At 45.6% G+C, this 17,113-nt stretch overlaps 1 protein-coding gene across 23 annotated transcripts in view; it reads left to right on the top strand.

Moving 5' to 3' along the window:
• The window catches only part of STRA8 (stimulated by retinoic acid 8), a 35,019-nt gene extending 17,906 nt beyond the window's left edge, over positions 1–17,113 (top strand). For 8 of the 23 annotated variants that reach the window (XM_039494064.1, XM_039494089.1, XM_039494108.1 and 5 more), the window contains 5 exons: positions 1,454–1,724; positions 3,744–3,823; positions 7,052–7,163; positions 13,640–13,793; positions 16,832–17,113. In XM_039494064.1, the coding sequence (XP_039349998.1) occupies positions 1,454–1,724; positions 3,744–3,823; positions 7,052–7,163; positions 13,640–13,793; positions 16,832–16,851 (637 nt within the window). In that variant the 3' untranslated portion in view covers positions 16,852–17,113. The other 15 variants (XR_005586105.1, XR_005586106.1, XR_005586122.1 and 12 more) reach the window with 15 other exon arrangements.

Below are 17,113 nucleotides of genomic sequence, written 5' to 3' on the forward strand. Positions count from 1 at the left end.
GTGTGATCCTAGCCCCTCAAATCTGTTTTTATCTTAGTCCTATCACTTCCTGACCTCTGGCTTCTCATATCACTCCCATTCTTCTCTCCTAGCAGTCCCAGTCTCTGCTATTCAGGCCTGTCTTAGTCTCCTTGCCCAGCAAGTCCTAGGATCACTCCTCCATGCTCCCCATCCCGGTTTCCCCTCTCAGTCCCATTCTCATTTCCTCCTCAGCCCCAGTTCACCCCTGCTGGCTCCTCATCCAAGCCATCTCTCTTCCCCACTCTGGCCTCCAGCCACTCCCACTGCCAGCCACATTCCTTATCTCTACTGGACGTCCCAGTTTCAGTGTCAGCTCCCCTGCCCTAACTTCTTGTTCCAATCTCTTTGACCATCCAGTGCCAGTCTCCCCACAACTGTCAGGCTCTTGGTCAGATCAGTCTCCCTTCTCCTTACTTCCTTTCCTACTGGTTCTCAGTCCCAGTTGTCCAGCCCAGCCTCCCCCTTGCTCCTCTGATCTCAGCCTCCCCCCTCCCCATCGCCTACTGGCTCCCCATCTTGTTATCCTCCATTTTCTTCCCCAGTTCCCAGGCTCCTTGTCTAGCCAGCTGTAGTCTCCTTGCCCAGCAAATCCTAGTTTCCCTCTGTCCCACCAACCTCCAGTCCCAGTTCCCTCTCCCATGCTCTTTGTCCCAGAGTTCTCTTCCTGCTCCTCCTGCTGGTCCAGCTCTTGTCCCCTCTGCATGGGAATACGGTTGTTTCCTCCTACACACTGCTTAAGCCATCAGTGAGTACACAAGAGAGACAAGCTTCCTGCTCTCAGTTCTAATGCCCAGACTTGGACACAGCAGAGCCTGCAGCAGCCCACAGCTGCAATGCAGGGAAAATCCTGCTCAACCCTGGGCTGGAGCATGCCCAGTGTGGATGGTATCTTCAGGGAATTTAGCTGCTAAAATCTAATTCCCTACTGAGACTCATAACTTAGCCAGATTTGGGCATATTTTCATGGAGATGGCAAAGGCCAGACCTTGCCAAATTTCACATCCCTGCTCCAAAGCACAAGGGCACTAGAGTCTTTCAAAGAAAAATGTTGCCAGAATTTTTTAACATGGCCAAAACAATATATTTTTCCCTAGCCTTGTTCTCAGAAACAGCTGAATTGTTTTGGCTGAAATTTTCCAAAACAATTCAGCCTGAAGCAGACACCCAGCATGGAAAATTTCAACCCAATTAAAGTTTGGCAGCAGCTGAAAACAGAGTCTTATAATAGTGAACGTTGGGCAACCTTAATAACAAGTGGTGCTTCCAGCCCCACCTGTATTAAGAAGGGTAATTGTGCAAGGTCCTGCTGTGAGTCAGCAGCATTGGTTGGAATAGCATCTAAAACTTATTTCCCAATCGCTTGTTGGTCTAACCATTAGGCTGCTCCACCATAAACTGTTTTTAAGAGATGCCTCCCTTCCTCTTGTTACAGGTACCTGTATTTTTATAAACAGACCGTGGACCTGCTGGTTGAGAATGGGATTGTGTGCACCGAAGAGGTCACTCTTCCTGTCGTCTCTACAGCTGTTTCCCACCTGTGGCAGAATCTGCCAGAGGAGAGGAGAGACAGCATCTTGCAGTACTGTAGTCAGAGACAAAATGTACTCCCAGACCCTAAGGCAGCCTGCAATGAAGGCAGTGTGAGGAACAGCAGAGCTAATAGTCAGGAAGCCAGTGGTTCATTGGTATCCACACCCGAGGAGGTAGGTGGCAATTACTACTAGGCTTCCTGCTTCAGAAGTTCCAAACTGCAGGAAAGTTGCTAGCTACACTGAGTGTGCATCTCTTAAAGGGGAAAACATTACTTCAATTAAACCTTTCCATAAGCAGCATAATACACAAGTGAATATCATTCATGGCACGGCGGTAAATGTTTACACTGAGTTCTCTCTTACTCCTTAGCAAATCCCTAACCCTGCTCTCCTGTGGCTGCCAGTTTTTCAGTTTTGTTAAGGTATCCCCAAGTACACTGGGCTTTTAATGGCAGTAGTACTGCTGATCTGCACTGAAGTGAGGAGTCTGTCTGTAGGTAATGGTTAAGTTTGCTCCAACTTATGAAAGAGGGAGTGGGGTATCACAGTTCAGGGCAACTACACCCATATTCCCCCTCTGTGGTGTAACAAGGGCACACACTCATGGGCGGCGCATGAACCAACCGTTGGGGGAGGCTAGTCCCTTCCCCTTCTGCCTGAGGCCCCGTCTCTCCCCCACCAGTAGCCCCTGGGCCCTCCACCCCAGCCCTGGGCCGCCCGAGCACCCACAGCCCCAGAGTCCCAGGCGAGCGGCACAGCCCCAGCGCCAGAGTACCGGGCGGGTGGTGCAGCTCCAGCGCCCCATCCCCAGTGCCTCAGCCCTGCAGCACCAGGCAGCGTGAGCATCGGCCCCAGCCGCAGGTCACGCTAGGCCTAGACAGGGGAAACAGCAGGAAGCCGAAGGCGCTATGGGGGTGGAGTGTGGGCAGGGCCACACTGGGCTGGTCGGGAAGACTTAGCCCTGGCCTGTGATACCCACTGCCCATGGACGCACTGTAATCTCCCTGCTCCTCAGGCGTCACCTCTCTTGGGTGAAGACACACATCTCTCTCCCTCCTGACTGGGGGTTTTCCACGCTGCACGGTTCCCTGTCTGCACTGTGTTATTCCCACCAAGCAGACTAACTAAAAACAGGCCATCACCAGTGGTTTGTTTTCTCTTCAGAGGCTGTAAACAGAGCTTATAAGTTACCATGCACCTCTTTCTCAGCAAAAGTTCCTATATGCATACTACAAGCTTACTAGTCCTGTGGGGTCTCAGTAGGCCAATGTCCTTCCAGCCTTTCCCAGGAAGGATTGGGGACGCCCTTGGACAGAAGGGTCCTGTCCATTTGCTGGATCAGAAAGCAGGCCCTGAGTCAGTTTAAACTCAGGTTATATATCCAAAAGTCCATCATTTGTTGGCCTCTGGAGAATCCAGTCTGAACCAGTGTATGTGGGCCTCTCTTGGTGGTGGTACTTCTCCAGAAGTCTTATAGCCTGAGTGAATTTACCTAATCACCCCCACAGTTCTTACTTCCTGAAGGGCTGTGGTCACCCTCCCCCATGGAATTACATACAATCCCTGGCCCATAATGATACATAAAATTAATCCCAAAGATATTGCAGGAAATGGCCATATCTGTCAGGGGGCATAAGGATAAAGGTGACATACACCTATCTTCGCCTCACAAGTCCTGCCGTGAGATAATGTTAATTAGTTAAACTAAATAATCTAGGTTTGCCATTATCTCACAGCAGGAATGCTACAATGCAGTGTTGGAATTTGGAGCACCCCGGGCTTCATTGCAAGCTGGAGCACACAGCTGAATGAGATTGTGTGGGCACCGGCTGATACAGCTGAGATCTTTGGCTGAGCACATCAGTAACAGCTAGCAAAATAGACTGGGAAGCACTTGTATAATCCATGCTTTTCATTGAGGATTTGTAAACCATTGGCTTAAATCCAGTTCCTGGAAACTGACAGTCTGGATGGAACTGATGGATCTTTTGCCCTATTGTGTAGTAATGAAAGTAATTTTTTTCTGCCTTTACAATATATTATTGGTCCAGTCTAGAAAATAAGCACACCTGTCTAAGGGGAAGAAAGACTTCCTAAATTTTAAAGACTTAATTATCGAAAACTGTCATAGATTGGATAACATTGTGCAGTGGCTGATAGTTTTGACATCTAAAATGTTTTCTTTGGTAGATACTATTTGAAGATGCATTTGATGTTGCTGCTGGATTCCTTGACAGAAATGAGACTCAACAAGCAATGTCCAGTCCAGGGTAATTATAAACACACCCAATCTGCTAGCCAGCATCCTTGTCCTTTGATGCACATTAATAAGGCAGCTTCCATATTTATGTCCTCCTCCCTTAGGTCTGTTAAAGACAACTGCTTGCAGCAACTTGCTCATGATCATACCATTTGTTATGGTGTAAGAATTGGTAAGCTTGCAGTTAATAGACATTTTACATTAGAATGGAAAGCACCCTCTGTGTTAATCTCATGAGTGCCCAGTTAGTACCAGAAATGGGATCCTTTTTATTTTCTTCATCAGCTCTGTCATAATGTAGGATTCCTAAAGCTGTCTGTTGTTTCCCTCACAAGATCTAAAGAGGCCAGGAGGTGTCCTCTGGATAAGTTAGCTAATTTTGAACTGTGTTCTCCTTCAGTGGAACAGAAAAAGTCTTTTTAGTAGGACTGTCGATTAATCGCAGTTAACTCATGCAATTAACTCAAAAAATTAATCGTGATTAAAAAAATTAATCATGATTAATAGCACTATTAAACAATAGAATACTAATTGATATGTATTAAATATTTGAGATTTTTTTACATTTTCATATATATTGTATTCTGTGTTGTAATTGAAATCAAAGTGTATATTATTTTTATTACAAATATTTGCACTGAAAAAAATGATAAACGAAAGAAATAATATTTTTCAATTCACCTCATACAAGTACTGTAGTGCAATCTTTGTCATGAAAGTGCAACCTACAACTGTAGATTTTTTTTTGTTATATAACTGCACTCAAAAGCCTACAGGTCTGCTCAGTCCTACTTCTTGTTCAGCCAATCACTAAGACAAAGAAGCTTGTTTACATTTACAGGAGATAATGCTGCCCTCTTTTTATTTACAGTGTCACCAGAAAGTGAGAACAGGTATTTGCATGGCACTTTTGTAACTGGAATTGCAAGGTATTTATGTGCTAGATATGCTAAACATTCGTATGCCCCTTCATGCTTCGGCCACCATTCCACAGGACATGCTTCCACGCTGATAATGCTCGTTAAAAAAATAATGCGTTAATTAAATTTGTGACTGAACTCCTTGAGGGAGAATTTTATGTCCCCTGCTCTGTTGTACCTACATTCTGCCATATATTTCATGCTATAGCCGTCTCAGATAATGACCCAGCACATGTTCATTTTAAGAACACTTTCACTGCAGATTTCACAAAACATTGAGATTTCTAAAGATAGCTACAGCACTCAACCCAAGGTTTAAGAATCTGAAGTGCCTTCCAAAATCTGAGAGGGACGAAGTCCGGAGCATGCTTTCAGAAGTCTCAAAAGAGCAACACTCCAATGTGGAAACTACAGAACCCGAACCACCAAAAAAGAAAATCAACCTTTCTGCAGGTGGCATCTGACTCAGATGATGAAAATGAACATGCGTTGGTCCGCACTACTTTGGATTGTTACCAAGCGGAATCTGTCATCAGCATGGATGCATGTCCCCAGGAATGGTGATTGAAGCATGAAGGGACATATGACTCTTTAGTGCATCTAGCACATAAATATCTTGCGACGCCGGCTACAACAGTGCCATGAGAACACCTGTTCTCACTTTCAGGTGACATTGTAAACAAGAAGCAGGCAGCATTATTTCCTGCAAATGTAAACAAACTTGTTTGTCTGAGCGATTGGCTGAACAAGAAGTAGGACTGAGTGGACTTGCAGGCTCTAAAATTTTACATTGTTTTATTTTTGAATGCATTTTTTGTACTTAATTCTACATTTGTAAGTTCAACTTTCACGATAAAGCAATTGCACTACAGTACTTGTATTAGGTGAATTGAAAAATACTATTTCTGTTTTTTTACAGTGCAAATGTAATAAAAAATAAATATAAAGTAAGCACTGTACACTTTGTATTCTGTGTTGTAATTGAAATCAATATATTTGAAAATGTAGAAAACATCCAAAAATATTTTAATAAATGGTATTCTATTATTGTTTAACAGTGCAATTAATCATGATTAATTTTTTTAAATCTCTTGACAGCCCTACTTTTTAGAAATAGTCTCCTTCACCCTTTTTTAATATTCTAATGCAATAACAAATATCTTACAGAGCAGAAATGTGGTTTGACCTGAATAGTAACATCAGAGAAAGGAAAGCTCTATTACATCAAGTCCTTCCTTGTGCAAGGGCTGTGTGTAGTCCGTCAGGAGAGGACATGTCATCACTCTTGATCTCAGCCAGTAGCCCTAGCAAGGGCAAGGATTGTGTTTCTTAATAGAAAATCCATGTGATGGCTCAGCTCTGAAGTACTTTCACTGCAGGTTGTGTCTTGGGTGGGATTTTCTCTCCTTGCAAGTTGTAAGTTTAGGGAAGTAATTGTCCATAAGTTTAGAAGATCCTTTAACATGTGAGGTGTGATTTGCACTTAAACTAAAACTACACTTCACATTGCTTGAGCAATGTAAATGAGAATAAGTCCTTTTAGATTGTTAACCAAAACACACTCAAATATATAATAAAACTGAATTAAATGTGTACCAGTTAAACAACAAGTGATTGTTTTTTAAAAAATCCGGGGAAGCATTCAGGCACATTGAGTTAGTGTCCCATCTGCACATGTCCCTAGCCAGCTCTTACTTTAGGACAATTGGGTCTTTTTTTTTGTCAGCCTGTGGTTTCAAGCAGCTCAGGCCCAGAATTAAAAAGATTTGCTATGTGCATTGGCAGAGACCTGTGGGAGCTCAGGAGAAGTTGCAAGGCTGGAACTTCGGAAGTCAGGTTCAAGATTGGCAGAGCCTGCTGGGGAAGCTGCCCAGCATATGGCCACAGTGTGGCTGTTGCTAGTGGATATTCTCAGTCAACTTTTGTGATGACACAAAGCTGTCTCATTCATTCAAAACGCAACATAAAAAATAAAAGGCCTTAATTTGAACAAGGTGATGCTATAAAACACGCAGGCTGCCAGATAAATATGACTATTACTTTGTATTATAATTAGTGTACATTTTTCTCCTGGAACAATATTAGCACGTCTGCCACGTACCTCTGAATTGCTTTGCTTTGATAATTGTTTCTTGTATCACATTTCTATATTTGTATAATTTATTGTGCAATGATATCCCCGTTGTTCAATTGTTTGCTTTTATTTTATTAATCCTGAAAATAATTATTAAGGTTTGTAGATAAATAACAAGGAAAAGAAGCGAACAGGAGGAGACAGGAGACTGGAACTTAAATATAATTTCTGCTTCCATTTTCAGCTCAATGTTCGCAGGCTGCACCTCAGAAAATCCAGAGGATAACCACCGGCTCTACTTGCAGATCACTGGTTTCTTAAAGGGTCTTTTCTTTGCTAACACACAGTTTCCCCAGGTAGGCCTCGCCAAAGTGTTTGTTATAGATGAGGCAGCGTATTCCTCTGAATAACAGATTGGGATTTCCATTTGATGTGCCTTTGCTCATATTCCTCAGGATCATCCAAACTGGAATCTTAGACTTCATTATTTTTTTAATTCCTTCCAGTCCAAAGATTAATAGACTCACCATTTAGGGGGCAAGTTTCAGTTGTTTTATTTTAGATGCTGCAAAAGACATGGGAGCTAAATTTAACTCTCGGATAACTTCACTGATATCGTTGGAGCTTACTGGCCCAGTGGACAGAAAGTCATTCAGATTGTTTCCTTCCGCTCTCATCCCAGTACTAGGGAGATTGGGTCAGCCTGTGAGCTGCAGAACTTGCATGGGATGTGGGGGCCCAAGGGAGTCCCTAAGTAAATTGTATTTGCAAATTACCCATGGTATCTGATTTAATGTAGATAAGAGCCGCACAGTACACCTAGGGAATAATACTACAAGGCAAAATACAACCTGCAAGATTCTTGGTTTGAAAGCAGAGATGCAGCTCCACATCCCAGTAGCCACAGACTCTCCACCCTGCCCCTGGCACAGTAGCTCCTGCAGGCTCTCTGTTAGCTCAGGAAATTGGGCAGTACTGATGGCATAAAACACCCAGGACAGATGAGCCAGTGTCCTTAAGGTTCATGCATATGACAAAGGTGGGGTGGCAGATATAACTGTAATCAGGATGCACAGTGTGTACCTGACTGAATAATAAAATACAGCCCATGGTCACCTTTCCCTCTAACTGTGGCACAAGAACACTACTGATCAGCTGATGGGTTTTATAGCTGGTCAGTACAAACTAATTAGTGCTGCTTCAACCCCTCTCTCAAAGAATGTACACATTTATGACTGTGACTATTTATACATACATCAAATGCAGCTGATCTGGACAAGTTACTACAGAGAATTCTTTTCTGGGTGCTGGCTGGTGAGTCTTGCCCACATGCTCAGGGTTTAACTGATCGCCATATTTGGGGTCAGGAAGGAATTTTCCTCCAGGGCAGATTGGCAGAGGCCCTGGAGGTTTTTCACTTTCCTCTGCAGCATGGGGCACGGGTCACTTGCAGGAGGAGTCTATGCCACTTGAGGTCTTCAAACCACAATTTGAGGACTTCAGTAACTCAGACATAGGTTAGGGGTTTGTTATAGAAGTGGATGGGTGAGATTGTGTGGCCTGCATTGTGCAGGAGGTCAGACTAGATGATCATAATGGTCCCTTCTGACCTTAAAGTCTATGAGTCTATAAGTTTCTGGTCAGGTTCTCAGTGCGCCTAAGACACCCCACCTGAAAAAATACTTGTGAGAGAACCAGGCAGAAGAATGGAAAGAACTATGTACAACACAGTGCAGAAGGGGAGGCCTAAAACTGAGAATGGGAATATTTAGATTACGTAGAAGGAAAATATTTTTAACAGGGAGATCAGTTATGCAATTACTGTATATAACTTGTCCAGGGCTGCTGGTTTGAGGCCTTGTTGTAAGAGTTGCTCAACTGCAGATAAGATAAAACATTATTTTAGATCTAGGGTAGAATTTTCAAAACTGTGTTAAGTTAAAGTCAGTGGGTGTTAGGTCCCTAACCTGCTTAGGTGCTTTTGTAAATTCACTAGAAAGCTATCTAAGTGCATAGGTATGTTTGACCATCTAACCCTCAGGAGCCTAAGTCACACTGAAAGTAAATGGGACTTAGGAACAGAAGTGCTTAAGTCACTTTTGAAAATAGGACTTAAGCTCCTAGATCACTAAGGTGATCTTTAAAAATGTTAACTCTGCCCCACCCTGCAGTCTACAGAATCTTGCACAGGTGCGGTAGGAGGGACTTGATGAATTATGGGTGTGTCTAGACTGTAGTGTAAGTTCAGGCTCAAGCCATACCTCCCTTCTGTCTGCACAGAAATGTGTCTGACCTCGGGCCAGCAAGTCCTCAGCATCCATGCCCTAAGATGGGCCCAAGTCCCATCCAAATTGCACCATTTGGCAGCATGGATGCAGTTCGGGCCCTGATCTGCCAAACTCGCATCCTAAGAGTCTGCCAACGCTGTCCCACAATCCCTTGTTCCTAGCCTTTCTATCCCAAGACTAGCCAATCAACTCCCAGGAAGCGGAGGCAGTCCCCTGGTTCAAGTTCGGCTGCTCAGCATTTAACCCTTCCATTTTATTCTGATTGCTGAAGTACTAAGAGAGCGAACCATCTCCTGCATAAGCTGTGGCCACTGAACAGAAGTCCTTGTCAAGCACACTGCTGCCTGGTCATAGGCCCACAGATCTGGTAGATCTGTGGTGTGAGGCGAGCAAGATGTTCCACTCCAGTAAGAATCCCAGAAATGACCGTGTATACCAAGAAATAAGCACACAGTGCTGGGATTCAGCGGACTGGTGACCGTGAAGGGAGCAGACTAAACAGCTGACGAGTGACTACCGGAAAGCTAGGGATGAGACTGTACACCTCTGGGAACGCCCCATCATCCTGTCTCTTTAACGAGGACTTTGACTGGGTGCTGGGTACTGAACCCCCAGCAGTTCACGATAGCCTGGTCTGCCGGGATGGCAGCCTTCTGACCTCCAAATCTAGTATAACACTGGAGGGGAGCCAGCAGACGCTGGATCAGGTGACTGGTGCTCGTACCAGCCCCCAGAGAGGTTTTGCTTCCAGAGCAAACACAGCACATTCTGGGTCCATACTCAGAGGAGCTGTTTGATGACACTCTGTGCCCCCCTGCCGTGGAATTGGCAACAGAAGGAGAAGAGACAGAACTCAGCCCTGGAGCCTGGTAAGTGTTTGGCTCCACGTTTGTTGTTAATATGCCAATAGGAGGGGTTTCTGGGTTATGACCCAGTGCAATTTTTATTACAAGTTGTGGGTAGCTGTATGTATCCACTAATGGCAAAGTGCACGCCAGCATCTTGGCATCAAGATGTAATTCAGCACCACATGGTGAATTCAGAATGGCGACCGGAAAGGCAAACAGCAGTTAAACAAGCATTTCAGATTAAATTTTTACTAGATCCTCACACATTCTTACAGAGATGTGCTGGGATGTTAAAAGTAAGAACCATCTATTGCTTTCCCTTTTAGTACGTCACACCGTACAGAGCAGCCCCAACACAGCATAGCAAGCCGCCTGTAGCCAGTAAAACGTACAGGGAAATGTAGTGCATGAGTGATGAAATCAGTGGCCAAGATACGGCAGGAGATTGTATGTAGTCAAGAAATTGCCAGGGAAGGGGGGGCTGTCTGTGCAGTTTTATGAGAGTTTGTATTATCGTGGGAGCTTACACGTAGTCCATAGGTCAGTGTGGTTAGAGTAGGCTGTATCGTAAGCAATAAGGAGGCAGTAATCCATGTGGGTGCTAAATTAGCATCCTGTTGATTCCCCCCCAGGAATTGTGACCCAGTCTCTGATGGTGATAGCTGCAAACTTTTCCTGTAGTAGGAACTCCAGATAGGAGAAGAGCATATTTTCCAGGCCCACCTTTATAGGACACCAGCTCACACCACTCATAGATGTCACCATAAGCTTGAAAATCTGTGGCATACACAGCTGACTTGCCACCAGTGGCATGGACTAGATCAGCAGTTCTCAAACTCTGGGTAGGGACCCCAAAGTGGGTCGCAAGTCCATTTTATTGGGGTCGCCAGGGCTGGCTTAGACTTGCTGGGGCCTAGGGCCAAAGCCAAACCCCAAGCCCAAGGGCATCAGCTCTGGGTGGTGGGGCTCAGGTTACAGGCCCCCTGCCTGGGGCTGAAGCCCTTGAGCTTCGTCTTTGGCCCTGGGGCATTGAGGCTCAGGCGGGCTCAGTCCCCCCCTCCTGGGATCGTGTAGTAAATTTTGTTGTCAGAAGGGGGTCATGGTGCAATGAAGTTTGAGAACCCCTGGACTAGATACTAGAATGCCTCCTTGCCATTCAGGACCCTGCAGGATTGTTAAGTCCTGCAGAATGTGGAAAGCCTGAAAGCACTGACAAACCCCCAAGCTATAGTCATCTGCATTTTTTAAACATACAGCATTTTAAAATTATACCTTACAATTGTGTGTGTGCTCTTTTCACTCTGTTTAACTGAGTTGTGTCCAGGGAGTTTCTGGGGAACCAAAGCATTCCACTGAGAATATATCGGAGCTGAGTTTTACAAAGGGATTAATTTTGGTCTTGATATTTCACAGACACTTTTTCTGAGGAAGCACCGAAGCTTTTTTGCAGTACTGAGACAATAATGTACAGTTTGATGTCTGCTTTCCGGCCCTTCCACCTTTGCAGCCCAGCCACAGTCTAACAAGCGCCTGGGATTTCGAACAATCATGAGTGTTGAAAGAGGAAGCATTTCCATGATGAACTTACAGTGGACATCCTGGACAGGGCCAGCCATCAGGACCAATACCAAAGGGAAAAGGATTCACGGCAGATGGAAAGACACCAACAGGTTGCAGAGCACAAGGAGCAAATTGCAGCACATGAGGAGAGACTTACAGCACAGTTTGTGGCACAAGAACGGCCCTTGAGGGAGGAAGATAGAGTGCAGCAGAAAGACCTGTTTGAGAGGCTGCTTGCGCCAATGGCCGCAAGACTTCAGGCTCCTCCCCACCCACACTATGTCCTTAGTGCCCTCCACGGTACCATGTCCTGCAGACCACAAATGCATTAGATAATACCATGGTTGGATGGCCCATGCAACCAGGACTGAATGCTAATCGAGCAGGGCAAATGTACCCCCAGCAGTCCTCCACACTACTGCAGTCCTCCAGCCCCGTGCAGTGGCGCTAAGTGCACACTAAACAAGCTAGAAAGGGAAAGGAGAATGGGCAGCTGGGGACACGCAGAAGTAGGGACTGTATTTGCACTGATTTTACTTGTTTGCACTTATTTCACTGTTTTGTACCGTTCCATGTTTGTGTTATACACTTTATTTTATCACTGTTTTTGATGTTGGTTTATTACTGGTGTTTTAATGGCAGCTGGCCTGACTGACAATATTGTTTTTTTGGTAATACTGCCAAGTTCACAAATAAATACTTATTTTATTTTAATGTGTATTTCCATCACTGCATCACATCATATAATGTGTGTTTCAGAGAATAAAGACAAGACACGATAAGGCACAGCTGAGAAGTTGTGTTCAAGCACAATTTCTCACTATGTATATTCAGATTAATCCATAAAGAAAATCCACAGTTTATGCCACACAAGCATCCATCCCCTGCCCATGTTGTATAAGCAGTCATCTCCTCCACAATTAATAATTCATGACAATCACACACACGCCCATTCATAGCATACAGCAGCCGTACTTCATTTATGTACAAATTGCAATACAAATACATCCATAAATGTACTAGTTTCCCTCTTCCATTGGTCCAGGCAAGTCCATAAGGTGGGCTCACACAGCAACCCTGATTTCTATTGCCCGGGTGCATCCTGCTGCAGCCGTGACAGGTGCACCTTCTGGCTGCGTGTACCAGTTCAGCAATCCATTACTGTCATAGGTCCCTTCAGTGACAAATGACTCACCTTTGGATCCACAGAGAATGGGAAGACCACAGAAAGGCACAATAATGCAGACAGCATTGATGCCACTGTAAACTGCTGGCGGGATTTCAATCTGCCAAGCACACATTCAACCACCATTCTGCAACTACTGAGAGTGTAATTAAACCTTCTTTTGCCAAGGCCTTTGAGATCAGGATACAGTTTCATAAGCCAAAGCAAAAGGTGGTACGCGGAGTCCCCTAGAACAACAGTGGGGACAAATACTCCATAGGACAATGTCATCTGGTGGCAATAGTGTCCTGGTCTGTCCATGAAGACAGCCTGCCAGTCGGGGGCAGACCCTAGCATCATTAACTTTTCCGTGGAGCCCACATTGGTGTCCATAAATCAGCCTCTGTGGTCTACAAGGGCTTGCATAACAATGGAGTAGTACCCTTTGTGTTTATGTACCCGTGTGCTTTTTGAGGAGGGCAAAGAAGTCCCTTCAATGGTCCTAGTGCAGTTTGGAAATCCCATTCTCTCAAAACCAGCAGTTACTTCAGGCACATTGTTTATGCCACCACCTGCCTGATTGCCTCAGAAACTTCTGCCACCACTTGTGTCTCATTCGACTTCCCAACACCAACCTGGTTAGCAATGGACCTGTCGCAGTCTGGGGTAGTCAGCGTCGAGATGGTTATGACAACCCACTTCTGGACCAGCATGGTCACCCTCATGCATGTGTCATGACACTGGAGGATCAGGACAAGCTGTTCACAAAGGCTCCAGAAATGTAGCTTTCTTCATGCAAAAGTTTTGTGGCCATTGCTGGTCATCCCAGGTCCGCATGACAATGTGCTCTTGCCAGTCTGTGCTTGTGGTCCTGCTCTGAAAATGTCAGGCTACTGAGCGGGCATCAGAGTCATGTGCAGCCTCAGCCAGTGAGAGTCTGCCATGTCTGTATTGTCCATATCCTCCAACAGGTGCCTTCGGTAGTTCAGAAAACACAACTAAACTGTCCACCACTGTCTCATGGATCCTGTGCCTGTTTCCTGAACCGAGTGAAAGCCCAAGCAGGACACGTTCTTCAAATGCTGATGCCTTCAACGTTGCTGGCTCCAGTTGCTGGGGTTCAGGGTGGGTGCAGACCGAAAAGACGCTTGGCTCGATGAGTTGGCAGGCCGTGACAGCTTCCTGTAAAGTGCCATGGGAAGGACAGTCATGTTTTTCCACAGTGCACCATGATGAAGCGGCTCAAGTGGCTACAGCTGGGGAGGGTGCTAAGAAGCCTGGGATGGGATGGTTTGACTTGGGTCTGAATATTGCAGTGTGGTCATGTGTGCACAGGTGTGAGACCCAGGTGCAGCTATTCTAAAGCTAGGGTCAACAGTCCCTATGGATGCTCAGTACCAGGCTTACAAACACCAAGCCCGTGGCTGGAGTCCCACAGACCCTGGGCTCACATTGCAGTTTAGACATATGTCTAAAGACCGCCAGCTTTTTCACCTCTGCTTCCCTGACCTCCCAAGAGGCACTCACGCTGCTTAAGTCTGTCCAGGAGAGGGACTCATCCATCTCTTGAGTTAAGGGAAGTAGGGCCTGATCCTGAGCTACTGAAGTCAGTGGGATCCACAAAGCTAGGAGCCTTAGTCCCACTTTTAGGCACCACTGTGATCCACAGAACCTCGCTCAGCTGCTGTCTATCCCTGTAGGTGCCTAAGTTTTTACTCTGGACATGCACACTGCAGCCTCATGCTAGGCACCAGGCTACTTCCCTGGCCCAGCTGCCTCACCGTGGTATCTGGCCAGCCAAGCACCAGGGGAATTCACTGTGACAGGTTGGATCACAGAAACCCCCTTGTGGCTGCCAACTGATGTGCCAAGACTACTACTGCCCCTGCTTTCCTTGCCAGCTTGGGACTCCAGCACCCTGTCTTGTTGAGCCAGAAATGCTAGCCTGCTGCAACACAGATCCAGGGTCTGGTCCACACCCCCAAAGCTGCAGACTTAACTGAAAGCAACTTAAGAAGTGTTCTTGTCTTCAACACTCAGATGCCCAACTCCCAATTGGGTTCAAACCCCAAATAAATCCGTTTTACCCTGTATAAGCTTTATAAATTGTTCACCCTCTATAACACTGATAGAGAGATATGCACAGCTATTTGCTCCCCACCCCTCCAGGTATTAATACATACTCTGGGTTAATTAATAAGTAAAAAGTGATTTTATTAAATACAGAAAGTAGGATTTAAGTGGTTCCAAGTAATAGCAGACAGAACAAAGTGAATTACCAAGCAAAATAAAATAAAACACGCAAGTCTAAGCCTAATACAGTAATAAAACTGAATACAGATAAAATCTCACCCTCAGAGATGTTTCAATAAGTTATGTTTCAATAAGACTGGACGCCTTCCTAGTCTGGGCACAATCCTTTCCCCTGGTACATCCCTTGTTCCAGCTCAGGTGGTAGCTAGGGGATTTCTCATGACTGCAGGCCTTTTTGGTCTGTTCCACCCACTTATATATCTTGCATAAGGCGGGAATCCTTTGTCCCTCTCTCACCCCTCCTTCTAAATGGAAAAGCACCAGGTTAAAGATGGATTCCAGTGCAGGTGACATGATCACATGTCACTGTAACACTTCATTACCCACTTGCCAGCACACACATATACAGGAAGACTTGCAAGTAAAACAGAGCCATCTACAGTCAGTTGTCCTGGTTAATGAGAGCCATCAAGATTCCAAACCACCATTAATGGCCCACACTTTGCATAAACTACAATAGGCCCTCAGAGTTATATTTCATATGTCTAGTTTCAGATACAAGAGTGATACATTTCTACAAATAGGATGACCACACTCAGTAGATAAAACTTTGTAATGATATCTTGCAAGAGACCTTTTGCACAAAGCAGATTCCAGTTACATTATATTTACACTCATTAGCATATTTTTATGAAATCATATAGAGTGCAACATCACATTCACGACCTGGGAAAGATGGACCTTTGGCTGCCTAAATTGCTTGCAGGGCCCCAATCTGGAAAGCAGCCTCTGAGCACACCTACCAGATTGGGGCCTCAGACGAGTTCACACAAAACAGGCGGCGGCAGGAGGGGGAGGGCGTCAACCACTGTTATCACTTTGTGGACAGAGTACTTAACCAGGCTCTGCGAGTCGTCTGTCCCCCACAGTTCAAGTTCCCCCTTCTGAGGGAAGCAGGGATTTGAACAGGGATTGCCATAACCACTTGGTTATGGAGCCATCCTTTTCTAGCCCAATCAGTATTTAAATATTGCATTTTAACAAAGTGGAACCACTTCAGCAGGCGAGCTTGAGGGAGACCCACCTCCGACTATTCCTAGGCTAGTGGTCAGGGCAGTCTCCTGCTATGTGGCAGATCCCGTCTCCAGGCAGAGGTGGGACATGAAGTGGGGGGTCTCCCACATCCCAGGTGAGTACCCTATCCACTAAGATGAAGATGGCAAGGGAGCAGTTCCTCCTTCCACCCCACCCTGTTTTGTTTCAGGGCCGACACCTAGTGTCTAACTTCCCCTAGTTTGTGGATCACTAGCAGAGCTCTGCGTAGCCTAGACTTAGGCACCTATCTTCAAGAGAGAGCCGGGGCTGAGGACTCATCCCTCCGGTCAGTGTCTCCCATTGGCTAGCTTAGGTAGCTTGCATGCTAGCTTTGCGAATCGCATTCTTAGGGGCCTGTCTCGCCGCATTCAGTGTATAGGTGCCTAGGCACCTAGCAGGGCTTTGTGGATCACAGTGTTGTTCCTGTGATTGCCTAGGCAGCTAAGCGCTAGGCAGTGAGACCCTGAGCGGTGTAACACCTATGTCCCTTTGTGAATCCCGCCCACAATAACTTGTGGGATGTACTCAGCCCCTCGCAGATTAAGGACCTAAGAGGCGACTATGTGCCCATTGCACTCAGTGAAACCTATAAATCATGTCAGCTGAACCAGGACTGACCCCTACGTCCTTAGCAATTGGAAGGGAGACTGTCTTCAGACAGCCAACACACTTCTGCTGGCATGTGTCAGTGGCTGACTGAAAAGGGAGGGAGTGCTCACTGTCCCTTTGCTGAAGTATGCAGGTGCCAGATCACCAGATTTCTAATGACCAGAATCAGCTTCTGTCTCCCCCATTACCCTGCTTGTGTTTTCCAGGACGAGGCTGTTCAGTTTGACTATGAGACCGTGATGCTGCAGTGCACGGAGACCTTTGATGATGAAGATTTGTAAATACAGGTGTCTCCATTAACTAAAACATTACAGAGCATTGCTTGACGTGCCTGGCCCCTGAAGAGATGCTGCACCCGTTTCAGTGAGCTGCTTCAGGGCATGGATGGAGAAACTGTGTTGAAGTGATTTGTTACTGTTTACTGTACATTCTCTTATCAGTGCTTTTGTGCATCAGTTACATAATTTATATGTTAAAATGTTTTAGGT

Source organism: Mauremys reevesii, linkage group 1 (assembly GCF_016161935.1).
Source record: "Mauremys reevesii isolate NIE-2019 linkage group 1, ASM1616193v1, whole genome shotgun sequence".
Classification (NCBI taxonomy): Eukaryota; Metazoa; Chordata; order Testudines; family Geoemydidae; genus Mauremys; species Mauremys reevesii.